Source organism: Corvus cornix, chromosome 23 (genome assembly GCF_000738735.6).
Source record: "Corvus cornix cornix isolate S_Up_H32 chromosome 23, ASM73873v5, whole genome shotgun sequence".
Taxonomy (NCBI): domain Eukaryota; kingdom Metazoa; phylum Chordata; class Aves; order Passeriformes; family Corvidae; genus Corvus; species Corvus cornix.
This window is the reverse complement of record NC_046352.1, coordinates 7061690-7088996: the sequence shown is the minus strand read 5'-3', so window position 1 is coordinate 7088996 and position 27307 is coordinate 7061690. Positions and strand designations below refer to the sequence as shown.

General features: G+C 44.5%; 1 protein-coding gene across 5 annotated transcripts in view; it reads left to right on the top strand.

Annotated features, from left to right (window-relative positions):
- The window catches only part of EYA3 (EYA transcriptional coactivator and phosphatase 3), a 58534-nt gene that overhangs the window by 24822 nt on the left and 6405 nt on the right, over positions 1-27307 (top strand). For 3 of the 5 annotated variants that reach the window (XM_039564545.1, XM_039564549.1, XM_039564546.1), the window contains 12 exons: positions 2196-2239; positions 4292-4371; positions 6954-7020; positions 7804-7946; positions 13232-13369; positions 17973-18055; positions 19461-19644; positions 22138-22277; positions 23624-23707; positions 24337-24426; positions 25762-25820; positions 26795-26952. In XM_039564545.1, the coding sequence (XP_039420479.1) occupies positions 2196-2239; positions 4292-4371; positions 6954-7020; positions 7804-7946; positions 13232-13369; positions 17973-18055; positions 19461-19644; positions 22138-22277; positions 23624-23707; positions 24337-24426; positions 25762-25820; positions 26795-26952 (1270 nt within the window). The remainder of the gene's footprint in view (positions 1-2195; positions 2240-4291; positions 4372-6953; positions 7021-7803; positions 7947-13231; positions 13370-17972; positions 18056-19460; positions 19645-22137; positions 22278-23623; positions 23708-24336; positions 24427-25761; positions 25821-26794; positions 26953-27307) is intronic. The other 2 variants (XM_039564547.1, XM_039564548.1) reach the window with 2 other exon arrangements.

The window sequence follows — 27307 nt, the reverse complement described above, 5'->3', positions numbered from 1 at the left end:
TCATCTAGTTCCAACTCCGTGCCATGGAACAATGTAAAATACTGATCACTGTGCATCACTGAGGGCATGGTTTGGCAGAGGAGGAAGATCTCCCATCGTGGGAGAACAAGCCATGATGGCCTTGTGCTGTAGATACTCATTCAGAGAGAAGTTCCAGTCCAGTGGGCAGAGCAGCAGAGTGGGGCTTTGAGCTCAAGTCCTGTCTGCTGTGAGGTGTCTTAGGAACAGCTCTCCTGTTCTAGTTTTGGTGAAAACAGCAATAAAACTGATGTGTTCATACAAAACTTCGCTTCCTTTGGGGCAGAGGGCTTGGTTTGGGCATTTTTCTAAGTGAGCTGGTTTCTCTGTTCACCTTCCATATTAACAAACCACAAACTACTGAAGTTGCGGACATCTGATCGTATCGAGTACCTGACTGGAAACAGCAGTAAAATCCTGTGAAGTCTAAAATTCAAGCTGCCAACTCTAAAGTTAATTTTTAGTTTTATCCTCCATGTTATTTTGGTCTGAAGCAGTTTGCCCTTACTTTTTTTGGTGTGACTAGTTTTTTTCTGTCTCTTTTCCTAAAGAACCCTGTGGGCAGTTTGGCATCCTGAGCTTTCTGCTGGTGTTGATGGCTGAGGTCCCTGCTCAGAAGCAGGTTGGCAGGGTCCCAGGGAAGGGCTGGAGCATTTGCTGCAAGGCAGAAGGATGACAGGAGGAGTTGAGAGGCGCCATGAATGGATGATAGCTGGTAACTTGGTGCCTGAGACAGCTGGGGTAACATATGTCTGCTTTCCCATAGTGTTGTAGTTGACATTGTCTTTGGGTGGGGAAGACTGGTGCAGACCCTTTGGGTGCAGGACCTTGTGGTGATGTGGACCAGAAGTAATATGTGTTCCTGGGCAGGCAGGAGGAGGACTCTGGAGAAGTCTGTGAAGCTGTGGGCTAGAGAACCACCCCAGGAGTTCATGTCAATGACTGTGACCAGCTCTTTGCTCAAGTTGAAGTTAAAAGTGCAGGAGGTTTGAGGCTGTATGATATCATTGTACTGCCATAGTCTTGTCATTCCTTTGCCTTCTCTGTGGTGTAATGAGTGCTATTGAAGTTTGTAGTGTTCTGCAGTGAGTGCCAGAGGGAAGAGACACTGAGACTAGTACAGAGATGAAAGCAGACTGAGCTCTGGAATACTGGTAACTTCCTCAGGGAGAGAAGATTGCCCTTTCAGCTTTCTCCTTCCCATCCTTTCCCCTTGTGACCTTGAGCCTTTTTTGCCCCCCTGCCTCCCAGCTCCTCTTGCCCAACAGGAATTCACTTGTATGTTACTACTTCTTTTTTTAAAGCACATTTTGACCTCTCATGGTCAAATTGCATTTCCCTCACCTTTTATTTATATTCACCCGAGAAAGAAAATGTGAATAACATGGTGAAAGGTTTATTCTTTGGAGTCCATGCAGTCTGGTACCTAGCATGTACCTTCCCAGACCCCTTTTCACAGAAGACCTGCTAAACAGTGCTTGAGTGCCCTGTAGGGGCTGGGATGATACTGATGGTGCAAGTCTGGCATCTAAACCTGCTCAGGAAATGTGGAAGGCTGTAAAACTTCCTGCTTAGAGGGAGAAGGTGTGGAAAAAGAAGCCTGTGTATCCAGGCACTGACCCTGGCATCCTCCTGAGGGTTTCACAGTAATGTTTGTAGCCTGCAAAAACCGAATTTGTGTTCAAGGCAGTGCTGTCTGTGATGTAATACCCGGTACAGGAACAGGATCCAGCTGGAACCTACAAAATGACAATAAATGCTGTATTGGTTTTAGTCAGGAGTCAAAACTCCTAATTTATTACAGCAAAAGCATTCATGTTCCTATTTTTGTGCAAGATTAGAATATAGGGGGAAGAGAGCAAAGGTTATGGCTGAATCCATGCAGAATAAGATTTTGTTAAAATTTATGACTTTTTTATTCAATTTCCACAGAATTGTCCTTACCAGCTGTTTTTGTGGCTGTATATCTCAGCACCTGTTAATTACATAACTAACATGACAATTCCGCTATAAAAGATCCAGTGTCAGCCCTTGTTTTCTAATTAGGAAAAGGCTTGTTTAGAGGTGAAGAGCCCACTGGTGAATTCTGGAGTGCAGGACAAGGCTGCGTATTTAGCCACCACTGTGAACCCTCCAGCCTGTGTTAGTTGTAGCTCTGAACGTTTTTGTCTTCGCAGGTGAAAAAAGCCAAGATGCAGGAATCCAGAGAACAGAGCCTGAGGTATGGGATTTAAATTTGATTTTAGTGTGGAACAGTTCTTTATGGTCTTTTACAATTATAAAGCTTTCATTTTAGAAATTTGCCTCTTGATTTATTTTTTACAGATCTACGGCAAATGTAGCTGCATTTGTATTTGGTATAATATTAAGTTCCCAATAAAAAATAATTAGCTGCCCCTACAGTATAAAGCTTTTATGAAAGTGGCTACACAGAGTCTTAAAGGCATCATCATGCCCATCTTTCACAGATTGAGACTGTCACGTACTGCACATAACATGTGTTTAATTTGGTGAGACTCGGGATATTTTAATAATATCTGTGCTACTATTCTTAGTGAACCTGTGTGGAAAACTGCTTTGAGAAATGAAACTCTTGATTTGGTAGCGTCTCCTATTTAAAGCTGTTGTGTGATACTATTTTTAGCCTCAGTAGATGCTTTCTGATGGGTATTGTATTTAGGAATTAACTATTATTATTACTACTTATAATGAGAATAGCTATATTAGGATTTTTTCTCTTTCTCTGAGTAGCAGCAAATACAGTGAAGAAAGATTTCTCTTTGGAGTCTCTGCCATTCCAATAGGAGCAAGGAGGAAACATGCCATTTCTGCAGGAGTGGACATGGTATATTCTAAAAGTTAGAAATTTGAGCTAATCACCCAAGCTCCCTTTCTGGCCCATCTGAGATCAGAGGAGTCACATCCTAGGGAGGGTTTTTTCCCCTCTCTTGGGTAGAAAGGACCCGAGGGCAGCATGGGCACGTCTGAACATGTTGAGGTGCTCTCCCTTCTACCTCTGAGTCACCCTGCCTCAGCATGACAACAGCTTCCCTGCAGGCACAGCGAGCTCAAGATTTGAGTGTAAACATCCTTGTATTTTAAAATTGTAGACATCCAGTATTTAAAAATAGAAGATGGGGAGGGATAAAGTTGCATTTCTAACTCAATTAAATATACTGTTTAAATATTCTGGCTCTGTTTTGATAAATATACATGATTTTAGGTTTGACCAATGGATTAGTTTAAAAGAAGTTATTGGACCTGTTTCTCCCATTCCCCTGCACTGCGGGGGGTGGAGGAGGGAGAGAAAATCAGAAGTTGGGCCCAGAAAGCAGGGTGGGGTGGGGGAAGGTGTGGTAAGATTTGGGTTTATTTCTCATACAGCCTCCTGCTCCCTGTGCAGGTCAGCTCAGGCACCTTTAGGCTCTTCCTGAGAGTTTAATTTGCTCATCCAACACAAAACTGTGCAGTTGTTTTTTGTTGGGATGCTGAGTAGAGTCGGGTCATGGAGGGAGGCACGGAGCACCATGCTTGGTGCACACCTGATCTACAAGTGGAAGTACCCCTTCAGCAGCAGCAAACAGTTACCTTGGCTCCTTTACCTTGAGAAACTTCAGTCTCAGAATATCAGAACAGCACACAGATGGCTGAAAGCCTCATGAAAAGATGTGTTGCAGAACTAGCATTAATAAAACTGAAGCCAGGAAGGTAATCAGCAAGGAAAAAACAATTTCAATCAGGAATTACCTGTACTTTCTACTCTATATGTGAACAAAGCAACATTGACATGGAACTGAAACAGTGTGGGAGAAATCCAAAATAATCCAGTAACCTGCAAATATTTAAGTACAGAAGTGACCCCCAGTTCAAGGATGTTTCAGCACTGGTCTTCAGGGACAAACCCAGCAGCGAGGCAATGCCCATGGGCAGGGGAGCCTGTGGCAGCAGGGCCACACACCACTGCTGGCAGCAGTTCCTCGGCTGCTGCAGCCTGATGGAATGGAGGCTCCAAGGGGTGTTTCTCACAGAAGCCACCCCTGCAGTCCCCCCTCTACCAAGCCCTGGCCACTCAAACCCCATATAGTTTGATGTCTAATTCCAGCTGCAGATCTCTCTCTCAGAATCTCTTCATGAAATAGCAAAGAGCACAGGGCTAGGTTCTGTGAAGAGTTAGTTTGCCTTGGTCAGAAGGGTTGAACCTGGGGTTATGATGCCCAAGGATGTTAATTTAAGAGTTCATAATGCTAATACTGAGCCTTTGTTGTCCTGGCAGTCATGTGAGCAACACAGAAGTCAGCGATCAGAAAACTGAATCTTCAAACCTTGGTTCAAACCTTCCCATGTCCAGTGAGAGTGAGTATCTCTGGAATTTTCCAGTTGTCTTTCCTCGCGTCTTTCCCTGGTACCACGCTTCATCAACCTTAATCTTTGTCTTCTCCTTGTAATCCTTAGCCTGCCCTCACTATCAGTTGTAAAATAAATGTTTGCTGTAGTGTTTGCAAAATGTTAATGCCTGATGGTAAGGAAATATCTGTTTCTAACAAGTATTTTTGTGTCACTACCCCCCAGCTTGCTGTTGGGTGCTTCTGAGTACTGCCGTGTCTTATCTGCCTTAGACATGATTCTTCTTGAGGGTTGAGTCAACATCAATTATAATGCCTATTGTAAACATGTTTTAAAAATCATTATCTCCACACAGCTGGTTGGGTCCTTTGTAGCAATATGCCATACACTTCATCTTGGACTCTGAACTGTATTGAATGTCTGTAGAAAGCTCCTAGGAAATAAACAGAGAGGAAACAGGCAGGGAATACAAAGATTGCATAATAAATGAAAAGTGGAGTGTATCCATTCTTTTGGAAAAAGAGGGCTGGAGGTTATTAGGAAGGTCAGATTCCTACGTGGAATACCTTTGACTGCCAATACATATTTCAAAGTGTAAATCAGCTCAGCTTAGCTGAAGGTATGTAAGGTGTAACTTTCCATTGTAATTGATTTGATCTTTGCTATTTTAATCCAGGTACTGTGATGTTGCAGGAGTTAGGAGAAATTTCAGCCTGCAGAACCTGCTGCCTAACTGGATAAGCCATTTACAAATCCCAGAAACTGCATGCAGTGTTATTGTGGAATTTTTTGCTTTTTTACACCATTGCCTAATTCTTCATATGCACTTTTATAAACAGGAATTCTAGAAATATAATTACTACATAATTATTCAGATGAATATTGACATTTTTTAAAAAAACCCTACAAATCCTAAACATTTTTGCAGGAGGGATGTGGGAACTGACAAGTGTTAAAGGAAAGCCTTTAGTTCCAAAAGTTCCCTGTGTTTCTGTGTTGTATCCTTGTGCTGCATGGGCTTCACACTATGAGTAAGGGCAAACACTGAGGAGCAGAGGAAGGTGATTCATGGTTCATTTGGGAGGTTCAGCACGTGTGGTTTGATGGTTTGTACCGCTCAGCTGCTTGTGTTCAGATTACACAAAGAGAAGGTTATTGAGGTGGCAGAATGCACATTAGGGTTAGGGTTGCCTGTAGCGACTGTCTTGCTTTCCTCAGTGTAACTCAGGAGAGTTAACTATGTGGCCATACAAGAATGATAATGTAAGTCTGATACGGAAAGCCCAACTTTTCTGAACACATTATTGGCATCTGGATCAAATCCCAGAGTAGAGTATGCTGTTATCCATGACCCTGTGCTGTTTTGAAGGCTGTTAATTGAGTCACTCCAGAGGGAGAGGGAAGTGTGGTCTCTTGCAATGGTAGGGGTAGAGGAGTGGGGCCCCTGGGCCCACACAAGGGGATACAGTTAGCCTGGCTTACCTCTTGGGCAAGCCCTGGGTGCTTTGTCTGCTTTCAAAGGGGAATCAGCTGGATCCACAGCAGTGCAGCCGTGTTTGCTAAGGGTTTGGGTATGGTGCTTCTAGATCTGAATTGATAAATCCATGTACCGTGCAGATACACAGTCACAGAAGTTGTAGCTCCCAGCAGCATACTGCACTGTGGTGGTGGTATGTGCCAGACAGGCTGCCCCGGGGCCAAATTCAGTGCTGGGGTCCTGCCCATCGTTGCTTTCCTAGTTTGATGGACAGCAGAGTATTTAATCAGGTCAGTTCATGTGAATCTAGGGGGTGTTTAATGGCTCTTGGATTAAGCCATAGGAGCCCAAGCCCCCTTCTCTACCCCAACCTGGAATGCTGTAACAGCTGTCTCACACAAGGTGTACTAGAGCCACAGGCTGTGCTGAGTGAGAACGTTTGAAACATTTCCTCTGTGAGTTGCCAGCTGAGCCGCTCTGTCTTACCAGTTTCAGAGTACAATTGTTGTGGATTTATTCAAGCAGAAAAATAGAAACATCTGGTTGAATGTAACTACCAGATTACTTTAGAGGAATCTCTGGGCCATGTGCACTGCAGCTGTGCTTCACTGGTTGTGTGTGATTAAGTTCATTGAGCTGGAGCTGTTCCTTTTTACAGGAAAGACAGTTTGCTGGAGCCGTGCATGGGTAGAGTACGTAGAGGAAGAGGAAAGCTTGGCAAAACAGGCATTTGGTCTCTGCTCCAGGACGCAGAAATGTTACGCTTGGTGTGGATGAAGCCCCTTTGGCAAATATGCAGGGTTTTGGGATGGACTGAAATCAAATTTTTTTTACGACAGTTGCAAAAAAATTATAGTACCAGCTGATAAAGAGCACTGTTACACAGGGAGGAATAGTGTGCTTGACTGATCTACCTGCTGTGAGCTGGCAGAACATTTTTGTGCCAGTTTAACAGTGTGTTTTTGAGAATTTGCTTTGAAACAAATATTCAGGGCACTAAAACTCTTTGTAAATCCTGTGTGTTGACTAAAATGTACCATAAGTATTGATATTTGTATTTATTTGTTGGGTTTTGAAAGCACCTCTGTAATTACACAAACTATTTTTTTTTCAGTTATGACATGCACTGATTATATCCCAAGGTCATCAAATGATTATACCTCACAAATGTATTCTGCAAAGTAAGTCAAGAAATTGTTACTCAGTTCTGTAACTCTTACTTCTTTCTGAAGTAATCTTTTTGTATCTTTATGCATTTCTCTAATGCTGTAAATCCCACTACTGGCAACAGATACTCATTGCTGAGGACACTGAATTTACAGAATTCACCCTTTGACTTTAGTTACTGTTGTTTTATGTTCACAAAGATAAATGAGCCCCTTCAAGTAATTAACATGATAGTGAATAGTGCACATAATATTTGCCAAATAAACAAATTAAACATAGATAAGTACAAGGGGAATATAAGATTTTCTCATCATTCACTGTGTTTATGGATCTTTGTAATTCTGCCCGTTGGAGCAGGATAGGTTTTAGCCCCTGCTGCTTGGTTTTTGTGTAGTCTCTGTGTGTGTCCCATTGGTTCTTACAGATACGGCTTTATTACAGTAGCTTTAGGGTCTGGTGTAGTAAGGCATGATAAATGGGACTAACTACTTGTGCCTGTTGGAATGGGGAGTTTGTCCTTCCCAACTCACCCTGCCGTTGCAGTCCTGGATGAGCACTGGTACTGTGGCATCATGGAGGAGGGAGTTTCCCTGGTGTCACTGCAGGAAGCTGGCAGCATCTATTAACTCAAGAGCTTGCCTTGGGAAGCACAAGGAGCTTATTGCACTAAGAGGATGTGTCAGTCTGAGAAGTTTCTCCTTTCTGGAGCAATTTTTTGATGTGTCTTCTGGTTTGAAGGCTGAAAGATGCATAATGTAAATAGTTCTTTCTGACTTTTGTTCTCTCTTTTCACTAAGGCCATATGCACATATCCTTTCTGTACCAGTATCGGAAACAATGAGCCCTTACCCTGGTCAGCCTCAGTACCAAGCACTACAGCAGTCCCAGCCCTACACCATCTACCCCCAGACCACTCAGACCTACGGACTACCTCCTTTCGGTAAAAAGTGACTTTTCAAAGACTTCTTGGTGCCTGCAATTACTGTTTTATGTCTCATTAAAAAGCCAATGTTAAGCTTAACCAGGTGTGTTGGAGAGAAGAGTTTGTAGGAGACCACGTGCCTAGCTTAAATTGTAGATGGGCACTGATCTCATGATGGGACTTCAACTTACAAGATTTCTTACAAAGCTGTTACTTTGGTTCTCCCCATGAAGTTTGTTATATGGTTCTTGGCTTGGGTTCATAATTGTCTTCAGTTGTGATATGGCTGTGTTTGTGCAGTTTCTTTGTTAGTGAAATGACACAACACCCCATACTACAACTTCTCTGCTTTTTCCTTTCCTTTTTGTTGTCCAAGATTAAGACTTTTTATTTCATCTTTCACCAAGTGAGAGCTCATGCTAAAATGTGTCCAAGTTTACTAGGCAAATAATTTGCTTAATTTGCTCTAAAAACTGAGACCTCTTGATAGCTATTGCAGTCTTTGCAAATGCTTGAAGGGTCAGACTTGTGTTGTCACTAAAGCTCCATTACAGGGTTTGAGCTATCCACCCTGTGCATGGGTGGGGAAACACCTCTGGGTTTTCTCCATGGTGTATAAAGGGAGCTGAAGATGAGTAGTGCAGATAGAAAAATATGTAACTTCTGGGTGGGTTAGCTAGTGAAAGACTGCCTGGTCTTTCCTTGTATTCTGTATATTAGAATCATAGAGTGTACTGAGCTGGAAGGGACCCTCAAGGATCACTGAGTTCAACTCCTGGCCATGCCCAGACACCTCAACAACCCCACCCCGGGCATCCCTGGCAGCGCTGCCCAAACGCTCCTGGAGCTCTGGCAGCCTCGGGGCCGTGCCCATTCCCTGGGGAGCCTGGGCAGTGCCCAGCAGCCTCTGGGGGAAGAACCTTTCCCTGCTCTCAGCCTGAGCCTGCCCTGGCCCAGCTCCAGCCGCTCCCTGGGTGCTGTCCCTGTCCCAGGAGCAGAGATCGGAGCTGCCCCTCGGGAGGAGCTGCAGCCCCGCTGAGCTCTGCCCTCCGTGTCCTCTGCTCCAGCTGGACACACCAAGAGCCCTCAGCTGCTCCTCCTGTGGTGCCTCCAGACCATTCACCATCCTCATGGCCCTCCTTTGGATACTCTAATAGCTTTACATCCGTTATGTATTGAGGCACCCAAAACTGCCCAAGCACTCAAGGTGAGGCCACCCCAGCACAGAGCAGAGCAGGACAATCCCTCCCTGTTCCTGATGCCCCCAGGACATGAATGTCCCTCCTGGCTTCCAGGGCACAGATGACTCATGTTCAACTGGCCATTGACCAGGACCCCCAGGTCCCTTTCCTCAGGCTGCTCTCCAGCCCCTTGTTCCCCACTGTGTCTAAGCAGCCAGGACATTAAAGTGTCAGGCACTGGGGAAAAAAAAAAACCAAACCTGTGACTGACCAGCCCCACACACATGCCAAATTTTATAACTGATTGTTAAAAATGAACACTTTAACTTCTCTTTCCATTTTCAATGTTGCCTACCTTGGTTTCATATGTAAATATTGTACAATGTTGCCAGATCTCAGAAAATGGAAGATAGCAGAGGCTGTTTTATCCCTTAGCATGCAACACTGATGAAAGGGGAGAGCATCACCCCACTGTGCAGGGAACCTGGGGGAGCACCCCGCCTGCCTATGGAAGTGGTGGAGTCACCTCCCCTTAGAGCGTTCAAAAAACATGGATATGGCACTTGAGGACATGGTTTAGTGGTGGACATGGTGGTGCTGCTGGGTTAATGGTTGGACTTGATCTTAAAGGTCTTTTCCAGCTTTTACAGTTCTGTGATATGTCTCAGGGGCTTGTGGTTGTACTGCACAACCATATGCACTGAGCCTCTTGCAGATTTATCTGTAGTGCTAAAATCTTAGTACTTTGGTGTGTGTAAGGATGAATTTTTCTATAGTTAAAAAATTAGATGTCTTTGAATAAAAGCAGCTATATTTCTGGCTTTTGTTAGCTGCTGACAGAGCATGGGCTTTTATAAAGATTACAGAACAATTGATTTGTCATGATATATTTGAAAGATGGTGTAGGAAAGATAATAAATCCAGACTTGGCTTTGTTAAACATAAGTTAAATTACTAATACTGTACTTACTAATGGTTACTGGAACATACTCTTCCTCACTGGGTGCCTGCACTTCAGTTTCAGGGTCTTGTTGCACTGTTTTTTGCTGTATCTGAACAGTGGCTGATGGTTTCCTTTGCTTCATTTATTTGGTGTTTCCCGACAGTTTGTTGTGCATGGTGCGCTGAGGCTGCTTGGTGTGCTGTTGCATGTTTTAATGTGTCACATGTTGGTTTTTTAAAGGCAAATATTTGTAAATATGTGGAGTGCTCCAGTGAAGTTGTTTAAAAAGGTGGCTTAGATTTAATTCTACAATTTGGGAGGGAGGGAGGGTGTAGGTGTTTTGTTAGTGTGTTGTGTGAGTGATGTTTTGTTGGTGGCAGCAGTGATGACTGTGTTTGGGGGGAGTGTTCCTTTTTTTAAATCCAAAGGTTCTGGAATGCAGGGGTACCTCAGCTGCTTCAGTATTATACTCTAAATGTAACACTAGTAATTCTTCTGAAGACCTGGAAGGAGATCTGCATTTTCTATTGATTTCAAAGGAGCTTTTGTCTGTAAAACATCCAAAATGTTTTGGATGCTGTGGATTTTGAGGTCTGTTGTTTAACACCTGAATTTTTAGTGTGAAATCAAGTGTTAGGAAGATGGTAAAAGTCATTATTTCCAGTAATGGAAATCATACTGGAGTGGTACCTGCTGAGTCATACTGAGAAGATGGACCTTGCATGGTGTGACGGAGAGATAGAGGGTAGAGGATGGAACGTGCACATTGCAGAGAGAATTCTGGAAATTGTTTCTGCTCACAAAATCTCCAGTGAGCAGGTGAGGGCCAACAACTTGGTCAGATGTTTTACCAGCACCAGAGGGCTTGTTACAGGGGTTGGTGTGTCTTTCTACTGTGTATTTGTTTCTATGCCAGAAAGAAGGCACCATGGATGATCTAATTGGAACAAACCAGCATGAAATTCAAGCAAGCTGACAAACACAAGCATAGTCTTGAGGTGGCTGACGTCAGGATGCTGCTTTTAGAGAAGGCATGACCTATGCTCTTGCTGATTTGTCACCTCTCTTAGTGTTCAGTGCATTGTTCTGCATGAGATGCCCTTGTGGTCTGGAGAGATTTTTTTTTTTTTTTTAAAGAAGCATTAAAATAAGAGTAGTGACATCCAGGCTGCATATGTGTAGCTGTAAGTTGGTATTAGAAACACCATGGATGTGATGGCTTACATTAACTCAAGAAAAACCTACAAGTGATGGGATGTCCTGTGTGGGGCCTTTCCACGTATGTTAGATGTATGCTGTGACATTCTGTGACATACAGTGCTGCCACTGGACATGGAAGAGTCATTCCCCCTCTTACAGCTTCTTCTCTATCATCCTTGAGACTGTGCTAGCTCATAATGCTGTCCTGCAGAATGAGAGGGGAAGGACAAATACCACCAGTCCAGGAGTGTGCCTTGCTGTATAGAAAGTAGGACACATCTGTAGCAACAGAGTCATGGAAGGGAGGGGCTGAAAGATGCCTTAGCACATGACCTGAATCAGCTCCTGTGCTGGCACCCAGCCAGCGCTGCCAGCGCCTCTGCGTGTGTCTGACCTGGTGCCACACTCCCGGTGTGGGCATTATCCTGTAGCATTCAGGGTGGGTTTGTGTTTCACTGTCAGGTTGATTGGCACTTCTGCATGTCACGAGACCATCACATTGTGGTGCTGTCTGCTCCTTGTCCCTCTCTTGTGCCCTAAGGAGCTTCTGGTTACTGTCCCCTATAGAAACTGCTCACCCATTTGGAGATGGTGGCACTCCCTTTCCAGACTAAAACACAGCTGCTCCCACTCTACTTAGAGGATCTGTTTCCCATATATTTTGTTCTGGAGTTTCTGCAGTGTATCTACAGTCTTTCTTAAATCAGCCTTTCCTTTTTTTTTGCTAATTATTGAGGTTCTGGAGGTTTGAAACCTTAACAAAGATGCAGTTTGAGAGTTGAAGAGTCAAACCCTGGGGTGGCTGTATAGAGGGGGGTGATTTATTATTATTGGCTCATAGGTGTCAGTTTGAGATCAGGTATGTGAATAAATCAAAAGGGCCGTTGCAGAATTTAATTCTGACAAAGCTCCAGCATGGAGCAACCTCTTGGAGCTGCTGCTCATGTCTAGCTTGATGGAGTCTTCTAGGTAAGAAACCTAAAGCTCATAGCCCATGGCTCAATCCTGCTAGAGTGGGTGAAGGGCTGCAGGTGGCTTCTGCAGCCTTGGTACTGTTTTTGGGATGTTTAAAAAGGAGGGTGGTCTTTCTGATGGCCCTGAACTCTGTCTAGCTCTGAACGTTCTTTGTCCCTCTGCTTTGCACACTCCTGCTTGTTTTTAAGTAGATCCTCTCAAAATATTTCTGCTTTCTAACCAGGGCCAGGGAGAACTGTCTTTGACTTTGGCTGTAGATTTGGAGACACTCAAATGAAAGCCTGAAGAGCCCTGAAGAGTGAGGCCTGAGCTGAACTGCCTTAGTTGGACACTGTTGGCACCCAACAGTGCAGAGACCTCGATCTTAACATGGCACCTGAGCTGAACCACATGCTAAGTGTGCCCTGTACACATAATTACAGTCACTCTGCTCTCTCTGCTGTGCCCAGGATTGTTACAAAAGCATTCCAAAACAACAGTAAATCTGGAAGAAACGTTCGGATTTTTAATTTCTTTTTTAGCTCTATATTTGTTGTCAGTATAGGAAAATTACTGACTTTTGGCTTGTTTTAAAATACTCATCCCAAAGCCCAGTGAAGTAGTGGAAGCGTTAAGCTTGGCCTTCATAGATCCTGGCTTCGGCCTCACTGTGTAACAGCTGATGTCACTTGCAGTGCTGTGCAGCTCAGCCCAAAATCACAGCATTTGGCAGGTCCTTTATCTGCATGGGCAGTGAAACTTAGTGACACAAGCAGATTTTTAGTTAAAAGCTTTGCAAATTAGCCTTCTTGGTGCTTTTAATTTTCTCTTTTTCAGCCTTTTTGTCACCAGCTCTAATCCCTGCACAGCCTGACAGTCAGCACTTGCTATTGCCGAAATGAAACATTTTCCATGTGTCATTTGTTACTTGGCTTTTGTGAAGAGCAAAATCTTAATCTGAGGTAGGAGCATGCTGTTTGGTCCCAGCATATTTGTTTGTAACTGGTCCAATTTATCTGATTCAGGTGCACTGTGGCCAGGTATGAAACCTGAAAGTGGTTTAATTCAGACTCCATCTACAAGTCAGCACAGTGTTCTTACCTGCACTACAGGGTTAACCACAAGCCAGCCCAGCCCAGCACATTATTCTTATTCCATTGAAGGTAACTTGGCATGGTTTTTATCTGCATCTCTCTCCACCTAACCGAGTCCAGATACCAGAGAGGCTTGCACGCTTGTCCTTGGTTTGTGCATGCTTCTTCATGCTTTGCCTCTTTTTTCTTTGTGCCTGTGTCTGTCTGGGTTTGTATTTGCCTCATACCTGTGTGTGCACCAGGCTGGCTCATTGGTGCCATGCTGCTGGGCTGAACAGGGTGAGGAGCAAATGGGAAGGGGAAAGGAGACTAAATGCTGTGTTCTTGCATGCTTTACTGGGAATGCTCTTGCATTTCTCTTTGTTTGTGGTCTTTAGCTTGATGTCAGGAAATACACTGACCGAAGTGAGATTTTTAAACATTTGTTTTTAATTCCTTCTGGAGGTAGATGGCTCTTGCATATTACACCCACTGGGTTGGTAGATCTGCTAGGAAGTGAATTTCTCAGTATAGAACTACCATACAAATATTATAGTTGCTGGATGTGCCACATCTAAGAAGGCAGGTGCTAAATTTCGCCAGTTTCCACAGCAGTTTTTAGGAGTGAATGTGCCAGATAGCTGAATAATGGAATATTGTTGCTTATGGCACCTATGTGTGAATTGATAGCTTTCTTGAGGCTGGATTTTGCCACTTACGTTTTGATGACGAATTGTGAAAATTTGTCTCTTTCTCTGAGGATTTTATAAAGCATTTCAGGAATTGGTAATATATTTCTTGTGGAATAATTTTACAGAATTATTCAGGGACTTAAGGAGATTTTTAGTTCCGCTTCCTGCTCAAAGAGTAGTTGATACAGAATTCAGAACCAGGTTGCAGAGCTTTATCTAGTTGTGTGTCCAAAACCTCCAACGATGGAAATTTTGCCAGTTCCAGAACCTGACTGTCACTATGATGAAATTTTTTTTCCTTTTGTCAACTCAGAGCTTTCCCTCTTTCATGTTCTGACCATTTCTCTCCTCCTGCTGCTGCATACCTGCAAAAAGAGCCTGTGTCTGTCCTCTCACTAATGTCCATGCAGGTACCAGCAGGCTGCATCAGGTCCCCAAAGCCACCTCCTCTCCTGGCTGGACAGTCCCTCTCCCCTGAAATGCCCCTTGCAGGGCATTTTCTCCAGATCCCTGACTGGCTTGGTGTCTCTTTACCAGACTCACTGAATTTTATCAACATATTTCTTGTGCTTGAGGCTCCAAACTGAATCCCAATAACCAGATGTGGTCTCATGAGAGCCAAGAAAAGGAGGATAGTTCTTAAAATTAGCAGCGAGTGGGGTTTTAGCATGTCTCTCACCGAGGAAAGTCACGTGGTATGTCATGATACTTCCTCAGCTTGCATTATTGTGACAGTCAATGGCCTAGTGTAATATTTATCCTTAATTCACTTTCCACATTCATAACACAAGGAAAGCAATACTGGAAATACTCCCTTCCTTCCAGCATGACTGTTCTTCCCATACTCCCACCAGCAGAATGACTTAATGGGTCTTACAGCACCGGCTTTAACTGCCAAGGGTCAGGAATGGTTCTACACAACATGACCCCTGCCAGATTTCCCAGTGATATCCCATGGGGAGCAGGTGGATCCCTGGGGATTGGTGAGGTGACAGACCCATGTCAGGCCTCGCTCTGTAGAAGAGCTATAAAATCACAGACTGGTTTGGGCTGGAAGGGACCTTGAAGATCATCCACTTCCAACCCCTCTGCCATGGTCAGGGACACCTTCCACTAGACCAGCTCGCTGCAAGCCCTGTCCAACCTGGCCTTGGACACTTCCAGGGAGGGGGCAGCCACAGCTTCTCTGGGCACCCTCACAACCAAGAATTCCTTTGCAGTATTCTGTCTAACCTTGCCCTCTGGCAGTGGGAAGCCATTCCCCCTTATCCTGTCACTTCATCCCTTGTCCAAAGTCCTTCTCCAACTCTCTCTGAGCCCCTCTGATTGCTGGAAGGGGTTCTAAAGTCTCCCTGAAGCCTTCTCCTTTGCAAACTGCACAACCCCATCTTTGTCAGGTTTTCACACAGGAGAAGAATTTTAATCTGTGCTGCTGGGAGAATGTGTGATATGAGAAGTTTTCCTGCAGGCTGCTCTCTGAAAGTGTGCACAAGTCACCCCCAAGTGTGCAAAAGTCACCCCAATTGTACAAATGCTGTTGCTTTTTGGAAAAACCTTTTGCAGACTGGCAGGAAACTTTTCCTTTTTCACATTTGCTGTGTTTCCTTCTCAAGCAGCCCACCAAGGGGTCAGGTCAGTACAGGGGCTGGTGCCAGGGAGGTGGTAGAGAGCAGAAGCTGGAAGGATGGGCAGAGTTTTTTTAATAGTAATCCCTGGAATATCTGTCTTTTCTCTCCACTCAGAGTAGCAGGGTGAGACAAAGTTGTACAATGATGCTGACCCACTGGAGGGGAATTTCAGTGCATGGTTCTGGTTTTGGCTCTTTGAAAATGATTGAAGCAAAGCAGATTGGGATTAAGAAGGTAGGGGAGGCAGGGATGTAATCTCTGAGGATGAGGTGTGAAGTGGGGGATAAAGAAAAGAGGAAAAGAGTCAGAGCACCTTTAATGCAGTACTTGTGGTTGCTGGTCATTTTACACCTCAGACCTTGAAGTCATGTTTGGCAAATCCGTGCCAAATATTTTTGCATGGTTCTGGCCCATTGACAGGTAAAAGGAAGTGTCCCACAGTGCAGAAAGAATTGGTTCATCCATGTGGTGGGAACTGTTTGAAAAAATCTGGTATGTAGCACTGTTTAGATACAGGATTATTAAAAAGGCATGTTGGAGGGAGACCAGAGTTAAGGTAAACAATGAAGTTCATATGAGGGAATGCCAAACCTTGAAATCTTTTTTCTCATTTCTTAACTTCTGTAATCAATCTCAGTGGAGAAGCAGCCTCTGCAGAGCACTACAGATAAGAATCACTTTCTGTTTCCTCTCCATAATAATCCTGAGAGCAGTGGTGTAACAATCTGTCTTCCAGGGAGTTGCTGTTCCCCAGCTGCATGGCAGGTTTGTTGGGTTAGCAAGGGTCTTTTCTGGAGAGATGGGTTTCATAGGGGCCTAGGAAGGGATCTTCTCTTACAGTCATAATAGCCTTGATAGGTTCCATAATGTGTAGTTGGAAGGAGTTTTATTTGGAAACTGCCCCCTGTTTTCAAGCAGTTGCTTATGAGAAGTGTCTGTGACAGGTTCCTTGGCTCTCACAGCTGGGCTTCAAGTAGCTGTGGAGCTACTGTAGGTCCTTGTGTGTCTTCATTGCCATTATTGCTATTCAGTGCAGCCCTTTTGTCTCTCTTAATGTTTCTGGGGCTAATTACTTCCCTTTGTTTCTGCTTCCACAGAGATGATACCCTTCATATTTCTCACCTCCTGTAAATACTGTGTATTTCTACATGTCCTTTAAGATCTGCTTCTTTTGTTTGCTTACCTTTCTTGAGGCCTATTTTGGATCCATTCCTCTTTCCAGGAGGCACCAGGCAGTATCGGTGCTTGCCATAGCACAACATACACTGGTTAAAAGTTCATGGTGGGTCTGTTTCCCTGGAGCAGCAGGACTGAAGCCTTCAGAAGCATGAGTTCTTGGGGTGAATTCTTCATGGTGGCATTTGCAGAAAATGAGGGTTTTTCTCAGAGTGATGGTAAAGTAGGGATACTGTGGATTTCTTCAAGTCTTTACATAAGCATCTAAAAGTGATTTTTTTGGTTTTATTTGTGTGCAGAGAAAGGTGGTTTAGAAAAGAATAGTTCTTGGTGGCCTCTGGATTTGTACATTCTGGTTTTGTTCATGCTGATTTAATTATTTGTTGTTATCCTTTTGAGTCCCAAAACCCCGTGTTGAGGAGTGTTTAATGGAGTGGCCCTGTGTCTGCAACCCCCCCAAAACTGCTAAATGACTGGCGTTCCCAAGTGCTGCTCTAGCATCCTTTTCTGTGTTTTGGGAGAACTGAATGCAGTGACATGAAGGCTGTGAAACATCTTCAAGTTGATACTAACAGCTACACATCTCTAAGAATTTGTCCTATGAGCTGTTGACAGATTGTTTCAGAAAGTCTCCAAAAAGCAGTTCTAGACACAGGGATGTTGGGAGAGATGTTCACTTTCTCCAGCAGGAAACACTCTTCTTCTACTATTTAAAACATTCTTAATGTTTCCTTAGATTTTAAATCTAATTAGACTAAAAATGCTAAGTTTGATGCAGAGATTTTTTTTAACAGAACTGAGTTAAACACATTCATGTCCTTTTTCTTGATTTATTCTGATTCATTTTCAACTGCTACTGATTGACCATCAGAATGGGATTGTTGTCTTATCAAAACATGTGGTAAAGATGTAAAACCTTTTTAATTCTACACTAATTGCTTAGCAGCCATGGAGGGAAAAGGTTTCTGAACCATTTGAAAGGACTGTTTTTAAAGAAGTACTAGCTCTCCTTCCCTGTAAGACCAATTGAAATGTGACTGGTGTCAAAATACAGCCCAGTCCTTTTTTGGCTCTTAGTAGCAGAGTGCTGCTGGAAGCACAAATGCTTGCACATTTGCCTAGTAAGTATTTATTTCACAACTTCTAATTTCTTATGCTTTTCTAGAATATTTAATGCAGTAATTCTGAATTTTACAGCATCAACTACCAATGCCAGTCCAGTCTCTACATCCTCAAGTGTTGTAAATATTTCCACTTCAGCAGTAGCCAGCATCTCACAGGTAAAACTTCCTTGGTAAATTTATGTGCACCATCTCCTTTACCTTTGTTTAACACATTGCTCAAAACTAACCTGGGAATGTCACTTCAAATGGAGCACAGTGGTACTGGAGCTGTGGGGCTCAGTGTGTAACTCAAAGTCACCAAATCACTCCTTCTATCTCTTTGACCATGATGCTTCTCCCTTTGGTCTTTGCAACAAACTCACTTCATCTGTTCAAAGCAGTTGCCTCATCTGCAAATTGTGAGGCGAATCTTAAACTGAGATCTCTGCAAGAGAGAGGGAGGGGAAGAAACAATTCAGCTATTTTGAGGACTAAACCTACAGGGAGGATTAGACATGGATGTTTTTTGGACGCCTTTGTTCTCCCTCAGCAAGAATAGGAAATGAGGTTGTACACAAATAGAACACCAACCCAATAAAGTAGGGTGTGCATTCTGATGGTAGACTAGAACAAAGTGAAACAGCACTGCAAGCTAGCAAAGACCATTTCCCCCTGCCTTTTACCTCTGTGGGTGGTTAATTGCCATTCTGAGTACTTGGTTATACAAAGCAAGCCTTCAGCGTTCAGCTTTTCAGAAAGAGAATACAGGAAGTGTGGAAAATGCAATGGATGCACAAAAATCCTTTTGTGCTAATGCTGTTGCTTTTTAAGCATGAACTTGCTTGGAACCATAAAGGGAAAAAAAGATTTTCTTTTAGTATTTCAGACCAAGGTACCTGGTTTACAAACCCAGGCTGCTCTTCAAGGAAATCAGGAGAGCGCAGTGTACCAGAACAGTGTGATGTGACATTTGGGGTTGCTGCTTTTTTTACTGTCAGTAGCACAAGTTATAATCCTCAAGCACAGCTCCAGGTGCTCAGTGATCTCCTAAATGAATTAAGTAGTTTTCATAAATGAATACCTTCCAGCACAGCATGCAGAATTATTGCTTGATGAAGTCAGGACATGAGTAAGGGCCATTTATCCTGTAGTTGTGCCCTCAGCGAGGGCCAAGGTCACTTTCTGTCACTGTCAGTACATCTGATATCAGGAAGTCAAATGCAAGACAAAACCACACATTCCAGAGCACAGAGCGCACTGATGTCTTGGCATCTACTCAGCTCCCCCTGTTACTATCACATCATTCATTATTAATTAATTTTTGCAGACAGTGGAAGCAGAGGAATGGCCCTGTGATCGCTGGTCTCCTCTGCAAAACCTGCCTGTGCAGGGGCCATTGGGCAACTAGAGCTCTCAGCCCTTTTTGGGAATGTCTTACATGTGCAGAATGAAACAGCATAAAGTCAGACTGTGCTCTTGCTGGGATTTTTCTTGGACAGGATATTCTAATACAAAAGTCATCCTGATTCAGACTGTTTTCGGAATGCAGTGTCCTACCATCACTAACTCTTTCCTCCAACAGGAGTATCCTACGTACACGATCCTTGGCCAGAGTCAGTACCAGACCTGTTACCCAAGCTCAGGCTTCGGAGTGGTGCCACCAGCAGACAGCAACACAGAAAGCATGGTATTAGCCACGACCACGTACCCAGCTGAGAAACCAAATGCCCTGGTGCCGGCACGGGCGGTGCAGAGACCTTCCTCCGGTGAGGCGGGGTCTGTAAAGGATGGCTGCAAAATACCTCTGCTAAACAGTGCAGGGGGCAGGTGTGGGGAAACATCTCCAAAAGGTACCTGCAGCATCTTTTCATGCTGGGCCAGATGGGACGCTTGCCTTCCGTGTCAGACTGGTCTCACTGGTGTGCACAGTATTATGGTGGGCCAGCCATACTTATGTATCAGAAGCCTTCTACTGCTGCAATTCCAGGACACCTGCCATGTACTCTGTGTGCCCCAGGGAAAGGGAGTGTGAGGGGTCACTTGAGGAGTTGCCAGCAGCAGCTCCCTGGGGACTGGGTGTTCACTTGGGCTTACAGGGCAGTTGCTTGTATTCGGTCTCAGTAGCTCCTGCCACATCTTTCTCTCCTGCAGCCAGGTGTTCAGAGTACCTGGCAGGTACCTGGCAGAGTACCTAGCTGCCAGTCCCAGTTACGGGAGTCCTCCGGGACTGCTCCTGCATTTTCAAGAGCTGTGGTTCAGCCATCCCCTCTCACTGAGCTGTCTCTGATGTGCCCAGCAGTACATGCTTTCCTTTCCTCTGCCTCATCATTGCAAACAGCTGCTCTGCTGTGCTTTGCTGTGGGCGCATCTGCAGAGCAGTCAGTCACTGGCACTTGTCTGGTAGAGAAGATTTGAGCTGGTAAGGGAAGTAGAAAGTGTATTGAAAAGGTGTAATTGCCTGTTCTAGAGAAGTCACACCTTAGGTCATTTCCACCAGTGCTGGGTTGTGTCCCACCCTCAGGAGTGTAGGCTAAAGTTTCTTGAAAAAGAGAGTTTCTTAAATGTATCAAGGACAAGAGCAAAAACTTAGTGTTTTCTTCCAGTGTCTTGCACAAGGAGTTAGGAGATTGTTCCTGTGTTGTTGAGCAGTTTTAAATTGAAATCTGCTGCCTGTTGCAGATTTGAAGGTTGAGGGAAAAAAAATCCAGATTCCAGTCATTTTTGTTGGTGCCCTGCATCTGGCCAGGCTGGAGGAAACTTTCTTCCCAGCAGCTGTGCTGGTGCTGTGCTTTGGATTCCTAGCTAAAGCAATGCTGATAACGCAGAGTGTTTTTGCTCCTGCTGAACAATCCCTGTACAGGGTCAGGGCTTCCTCCCCTCCACACTCCCAGCAAGCAGACTTGAGATACGCAAGACCCTTGAAGGGGATGCAGCTGGGACAGCTGACATGAGCTGACTAAAGGGATTTTCCATACTATATAATAGCATGTTCAGCAATAAAAACTGAAGTAGAGGAAGAGGTGGGTGTGTGGGGTGTGGCTTCTAGGGTGGGTCTTGCTCGGAGAGGGGCTGGGTGTCAGCCTGCTGGGGGAGGTGCTGATTGATTGCCTTTGCAGCACTTTGCCTTGTGCATCTTCCCCAGGTCCATCAGGAGTACCTGAGCTCAGCCAAGTCCTCCAGCTCAGTCACACAACCTGCAAGCAGGGATGGGTGGCTGCCAGTGAGCCAAGCATACAAATCTGTAGTCTGGGGCTCAGTGACCCCTCTCCACTTTACCTGATGGGATGCTATTGATGTGGGTGATGTTGTCCATCAAGAAGTGTGGTATTCCAAGTACTTTTCCTCTTTCAGGAAACAGTTGCCCTCTAGTTGAGGTGAGCAACAGAAGATTTATTCATGAGAATTAGTTCTCATTTGCTGCTGAAAACCAAACCTGAGGAACTGACCTGTTATTTCAAGGTCATGGGAATAGCCCAGTTTTTGATGTTTTCAGTGCCATTTTCTTAGCTCAGGAATTCTCCAGGTTCGCCATTTTGCACTGATTTTCATAGGAATTGCAGTGTCTTATCTTCAGGCCCCAGACTGAATTAAAGCTCTTCCAAGCCCCCTGTACCCTCTGCCTTCCTGCTACAGGTCTGGTTCTATTTTGGAACTAGCTAGGCAGATGTCTGGGATGTTAATTCTTCTCCCTGAGCTGTAATAAAGGATTCATAGAGTATCTCCCATCATGGTCCTTATACTCTGCACATCAGAATTAGTGATTTTTATGGAGGTGGTGTACTGTTTCCCTGGGAAGGGCATTCTTACCAGTAGCAGAACAGGCTCCATCTTGTGTCCCCCTTAGTCGTGGCCATGCTGCTTGACCAAGGCTGTGTCTCCAGAGCCAACATCATTGCTGTTATTCTTTTATATTCAACTGTCTAGTAAATAAAACAGTTGAGTAATAAAGTAGTTCCAGGGTAGTGAAATGACTGAGGGGTTCCAGGCTTTAGGATGGAGGGTGCTCTGCTCTGGCTTTGCTCTGTAGGCAATAGCTCTTGCAATAGCTCAGTCCTGGGGGACTGAATTGAGGAGACAGCTGTTATGAAATGATGGGATAAAGAAATCATGGTTTATGTTCTAATCAGCGTTCAACTACTACTGCATCCACATAGTAAAGTAACGTCTTACCTTTTGCTAAGGTGGTTTGTGGCCATTGCTGTATTGGTGTTTATTTTGAGACATGGGGGGATGAGAGCTGTGTGATTTCTTTCTTCTAGGAGATGCATCCACAAGTCCTTTGCTACCAAGAGCAACAGCAAGTAAAGAGTTAGATGAGCAAGCAAGAAAAAACATCCCTGGAAAGAACAGAGGGAAGAGGAAAGCAGATACCTCCTCCTCACAGGACAGTGAACTGGAGGTAAATAGAGATCCTCTTTTCTAGAGGTAGCATTGCAGAATAGTGTGATGGTGAACATTTTCCTCCCTTTTTTTCATTCTGTCTCCATGGAAATGGAAGGGGATTATAGAATGGTTTGGGTTTGAAGAGACCTTTCAGGGTCATCTAGTCCAATCACCATGCAATGAACAGGGACATGTTCAAGTAGGTCAGGTTGCTCAGAGCTCTATCCAACCTGGTCTTGAATGTTTTCAGGGATGGGGCATCCACCACCTCTCTGGGCAACATGTGCCAGTGTCTTCTTTACATCTAGTCGAAATTTACTCTCTTTGGGTTTAAAACCATTCCCCCTTGTTCTATCACTACAGGCCCTACTAAAAGTTCTGTCCCCATGGGTTCAAATTGAAAGAGAATAGGTTTAGATTTGATATTAGGAAAAAATGTCTTCCCTGTGAGGGTGGGAAGGCCCTGGCACAGGCTGCCCAGGAAATTAATGGCTGCCCCCTCCCTGGAAGTGTCCAAGGCTAGGTTGGATGGGGATTGGAGCAACCTGGTCTAATGGAAGGTGTCCCTGCCCATGGCAGAGGGGATGGAACTGGATGGCTTTCAAAGTCCCCTTCAAACCCAAAGCATCACTTAAATGGGTCTTGGAATCCTAGTGGTGTCATTGAGGAGACATCCGGGTGTCTCTACTACAGCCCCATGCTCAGAGCAGGGCTGTTCCCAGCACTGGGGCTATGGCTTTGTCTGCCTGAGCCACAAAGAGCCTCTAAAGCTGAAGATCCTGTACCTAGACAGTGAGATCCTGTCCCTAGAGATCTGTCCCAGCACTACCACATCCAGCCAGGGAAGAAGGTTTTCTGTCTCCAGTTGGAATTGCCCATGCTGCAAATTTCCCCTTCTTCTTCCACAGCAATTTTCCATCTGCCACTGTTGAGAAGAATTTATCTCTATCTCCTTTGAAGTTCCCTTTCAATTAGTTGTGGTCTCCTGTTATATATCCCTGAGTCTCCTCTTTGCTGAAATAAGCCATCCTTAGCCTCTCCTCTCCTCTGGGCTGCTGACCATCTCGATAGCATTTTGCTGGCAACTCTCATTTCCTCACAGATCTCTGGGACCAGGAATGCAATCTGGGGTAACCTTCCCAGTGCCAGCTGGGTTGAGACAGCACCTCCTTTCTGGCACATGTGGCACATTTCAGCAGGATGGTCATCTTATCCAGAGAGTGCTACTGGCTTATACTGGTGTCCAGTATGCCCTCCAGCTTCTTCAGCCTGGACCAGTGTGAGGGGTTATTCCGCCCCACATGTTGGCCTGGCTCTCAATATCAAAGTCCTTCTGTACCAAAGCTCTTGTTCTCTCTGCAGCGGGTGTTTCTCTGGGACCTGGATGAGACCATCATCATCTTCCATTCCCTTCTTACAGGGTCTTATGCTCAAAAATATGGCAAGGTAATACTGTCTTTTCCATGGAAGAAAACCCATTTCTGTCATGCAGAATGAAATGTTAGTCTTTGGAAAAGGAATAGATTTTTTTTTTTTTAAACTCTGTAAGGGGTGGTACTTCTAATTTGTTGGCAGTTTGGGGCAGGGAAAGTACTAAATTTGGCTTTATACAGAGCTAGGAGATGGACATCCACCAACATGTCCCTTCTTAAAATGCAAGTCTGTCAAACTAGTTTTATCCTCACTGGGAATTACTGAGGTCCTGGCACATAGGGAAAGGAAATGTTTTTTTCTCCTTCAAAATACATTGTAGATTTTTGAATGTTTTGTATGTGCTGACTGTAAAAATGCATCAGTCTCTCCTGTGGAGTACTGAAGTGTTCTGTTACTTTTGGGTCAATGTATTATCAGAATGTGGATCTTTCTTTGGTTTTCTTTCTTTTTTTTTTTTTTTTTTATTGAGTTGCTTAAAATACTAGGGAAATTGTAGTTCACACCATTGAATGTAGCTGGAATTATGCCAGGTTTGCTATACAGTGGAAAACTCTGTGAGGTTTAATTGATGAGAGATTCATGACAATTCCCTTCTGCCTGTATCCATGGTGCATTTACATTTTCTTTTTGTATTTTTCCAGGATCCAACGCTAGTGATTGGCTCAGGTCTGTCCATGGAGGAGATGATTTTTGAAGTTGCTGATACTCACTTGTTTTTCAATGACTTGGAGGTACATGGCAAATGTGTTTGGAAGGCAGAACTCCATGTTACCGCGTCAGAATTACACTGCACTGTTTGTGAGGGCTCTGTGTTTCAGAGCCTCTTACTGCTTGTTGTAAGCACAGCCAAATCAGGGGTGCACTCTTAACTGAGACAGGCATTCTGCAGCCTTCTAGTGTCAGGAGCTCTCTCAGTTTCTGCTGGGTTTCTGCTTGAACCCATACAAATTAAAAGAGTGATGTCTGCTCCATCCTGTATTTGCGTTTCTGGACTGGTGAGCACTTCGCTTCCACTGATACTCTTTTGAAATGGAGACCAGAGATGTGAGGAAAAGGCAGTCTTGAGGATGTCCGTTCTCAAGGGCTGTGACTAAGTCAAGGACAGAATACAGGAGGTGACTTTGGCTGTGGAACAGCTTGAAGGACATGCTGCATAAACAAGCAGGCTGTACCCATGGAGGACACACAACACTCTCCCTTTTTCTATTGTGTTGTCTTTGATGTAACTCCACTCAATGTAATTTGCAGAATTGACAGCACTAGTTTGAGGCTTAGGAAGGCTGAATATGAACAGGGACCAGTTAGGTGTAGGTGTATCACTGATGCACATAGTGGAAAAGCAGGATGGTTTTGTTGATGCAAACAGAGACTTAAATGATATTTCCATTGTGGCTGTGACTACTGGCAGCAGTGAACTTTGCGAAGGTGGTAATGAGTTACCTCCGTGCTTCAGGGAAAAAAGCAACAAAAACCAAATGAAAATGCCAAATAGTCTCTTGTGCTGGAAGGAGCGTCACGGCTGTGTTAGCTGTGTGCTCAGCCACAACATGTACTGCTGTAGGTGTTGTTTAGTGAGTTAAATCAGCTGCACTAAGCACCAGAGCCACAGCAGTGCCAGCACATTTTTTGAGAAAATAGAATAGCAATGTTTCACCAGATAATGTGGTTTTGGGGTATTTTTGTTTTGGTTTGTTTGCTTTTTTGAAATGGCAGAAGGATTTCAAGTGACAAGTGAGCTTTGAGTCCAACCTATTCAGTGAGTGTTGAAGTTCTTTTTCTGCAGACAACTCAAAATACCATAGAAATGTGCTTTTTTTCAATCCTGTCTGGTACTTCAGATCCCAGGCTGGGCAAGGACCTCTAGGGGCTGGGAAGTAAAACCCAGCACTGGCAGAGGAGCTAGTGGAACCTCTGTGGGTTTGTGGAGGCACTGTGGCATGGCTTGTTGCTGTTGGGAAGTGTGAAGAGATTGGTTTCTATCACAGTTTCTTTAATCTGCAAATTTCAGTGTGTTTCTGGATTACCACAACATGACTTTATTTTGGGGGTTTTTTTGTCTTTAACAGGAGTGTGACCAGGTACACATAGAAGATGTGGCATCTGATGACAATGGCCAAGATCTAAGGTGTTGTACTGATGAATGCAGGAATGTATTGCTGATGTAATCAGGTTTTGTGAAGACTTCAAATGCAGATGGGGTTAAGGGATGGAGGTCAGCATTGTGCAGGGGATGAAACCTGGTAAAATGTTTGTTTGCAATTTCTTTGAAGACCTACAAAGCATTAAGAGTTCTGAAATTATATTGTGAATTATATTGTCCACTGTTGAATGCTGCCTCTGTGCTCAAGAACAAGTGAGGAATGGAGAACCAACACTTCAGATCTCATGACAGCACTAGATTAGTTACCTGATCTAGTGGAAAAAGTCCCTGCCTATGGCAGGGGTTTAGAATGAGATGATCTTGAAGATCCTATCCAGCTTAAATCATCCTCTGATTCCATGATCTTGACCTTCGAAAGTCTCCCTGTGGTTTGCATCCCTGAGAGCTTATGGTGCTCACTATCAAACAGGGTGAGGTAGGTTTTGTACTGAGCTGAACTGGCTCATGAAAAATTCTGAGAAAGGTCTGTCAGGGAGAAAGAAATACAGAGAAAGTGGTGAAGCAGGACTTGCTTCCTGCAGTCATAAGCTGGTGAAGCAGCTCATCTGCTTGTGGAGCTGCAGTTGTGATGTAAAGGCATGGATGTTGTGTTTGGAAGATGTGCTGGGGTTTATTGCTGCAGGATGAGGAAGGGGTCAGTGGGAAGGATGCTCTATATGGCAGAGGAGTGAACAGCCAAAGAGCAAAGGACGGTTTTGTAGTGGAGGATGGGAAAGGAGTTGTATCAGTGCAGCAGTTCAGAGCAGCAGCTGTAGTTGGATGTCAGCATGCATTCCCACAGGAGCCAGGCTCCACTCTCCAGGTGCTGTGGTGCTTGTGCAGCTCCTCTCCAAAGTGTTTTCCAGCTGCTGTCAGCGCTGCCATTGGCAGCCCTGCCAGAAATGCCTCAGTGGTTCTGCTGCTGTGGCACACCTAACACATCTGCTTTCCTGGAACAGCAACTACAACTTCTCCACGGATGGGTTCAGTGGCTCGGGAAGCAACGCAAACCACAGCTCCTCAGTGGGTGTGCAAGGAGTGGACTGGATGAGGAAACTGGCCTTCCGCTACCGCAGGGTACGCGAGATCTACAACAAATACAAAACCAACGTTGGAGGTGAGTGATCACCTGCACCGAGGTCTGAGCACCGAACAGAGTTTGTGGGGCCAGACTCCATCCTTCCTCAGAGCTTTGGCTTTCCTGATGTGTGGACATGAGAAATAAACCATTCTCCCAGTGCTAAGTGGGATCAAATTTCCATGGAATCTAGGAGGGTACGTCTTCCAAAACTGAACAGTGTGCCAGTGCAGGCTGTGATTTATCGTGGAGATAAGGATGGTCACTCAGTCCTAGAGACAACAGTTTTGGTGCAGATAGTATCCCTTTGCTAATTTGGTATGAAAGGCTGCCTGGGACTCTGCTCAGCAGCGGCCTGAATGACTGATGTGCCCTGCTGCTCAGGAGGTCTCAT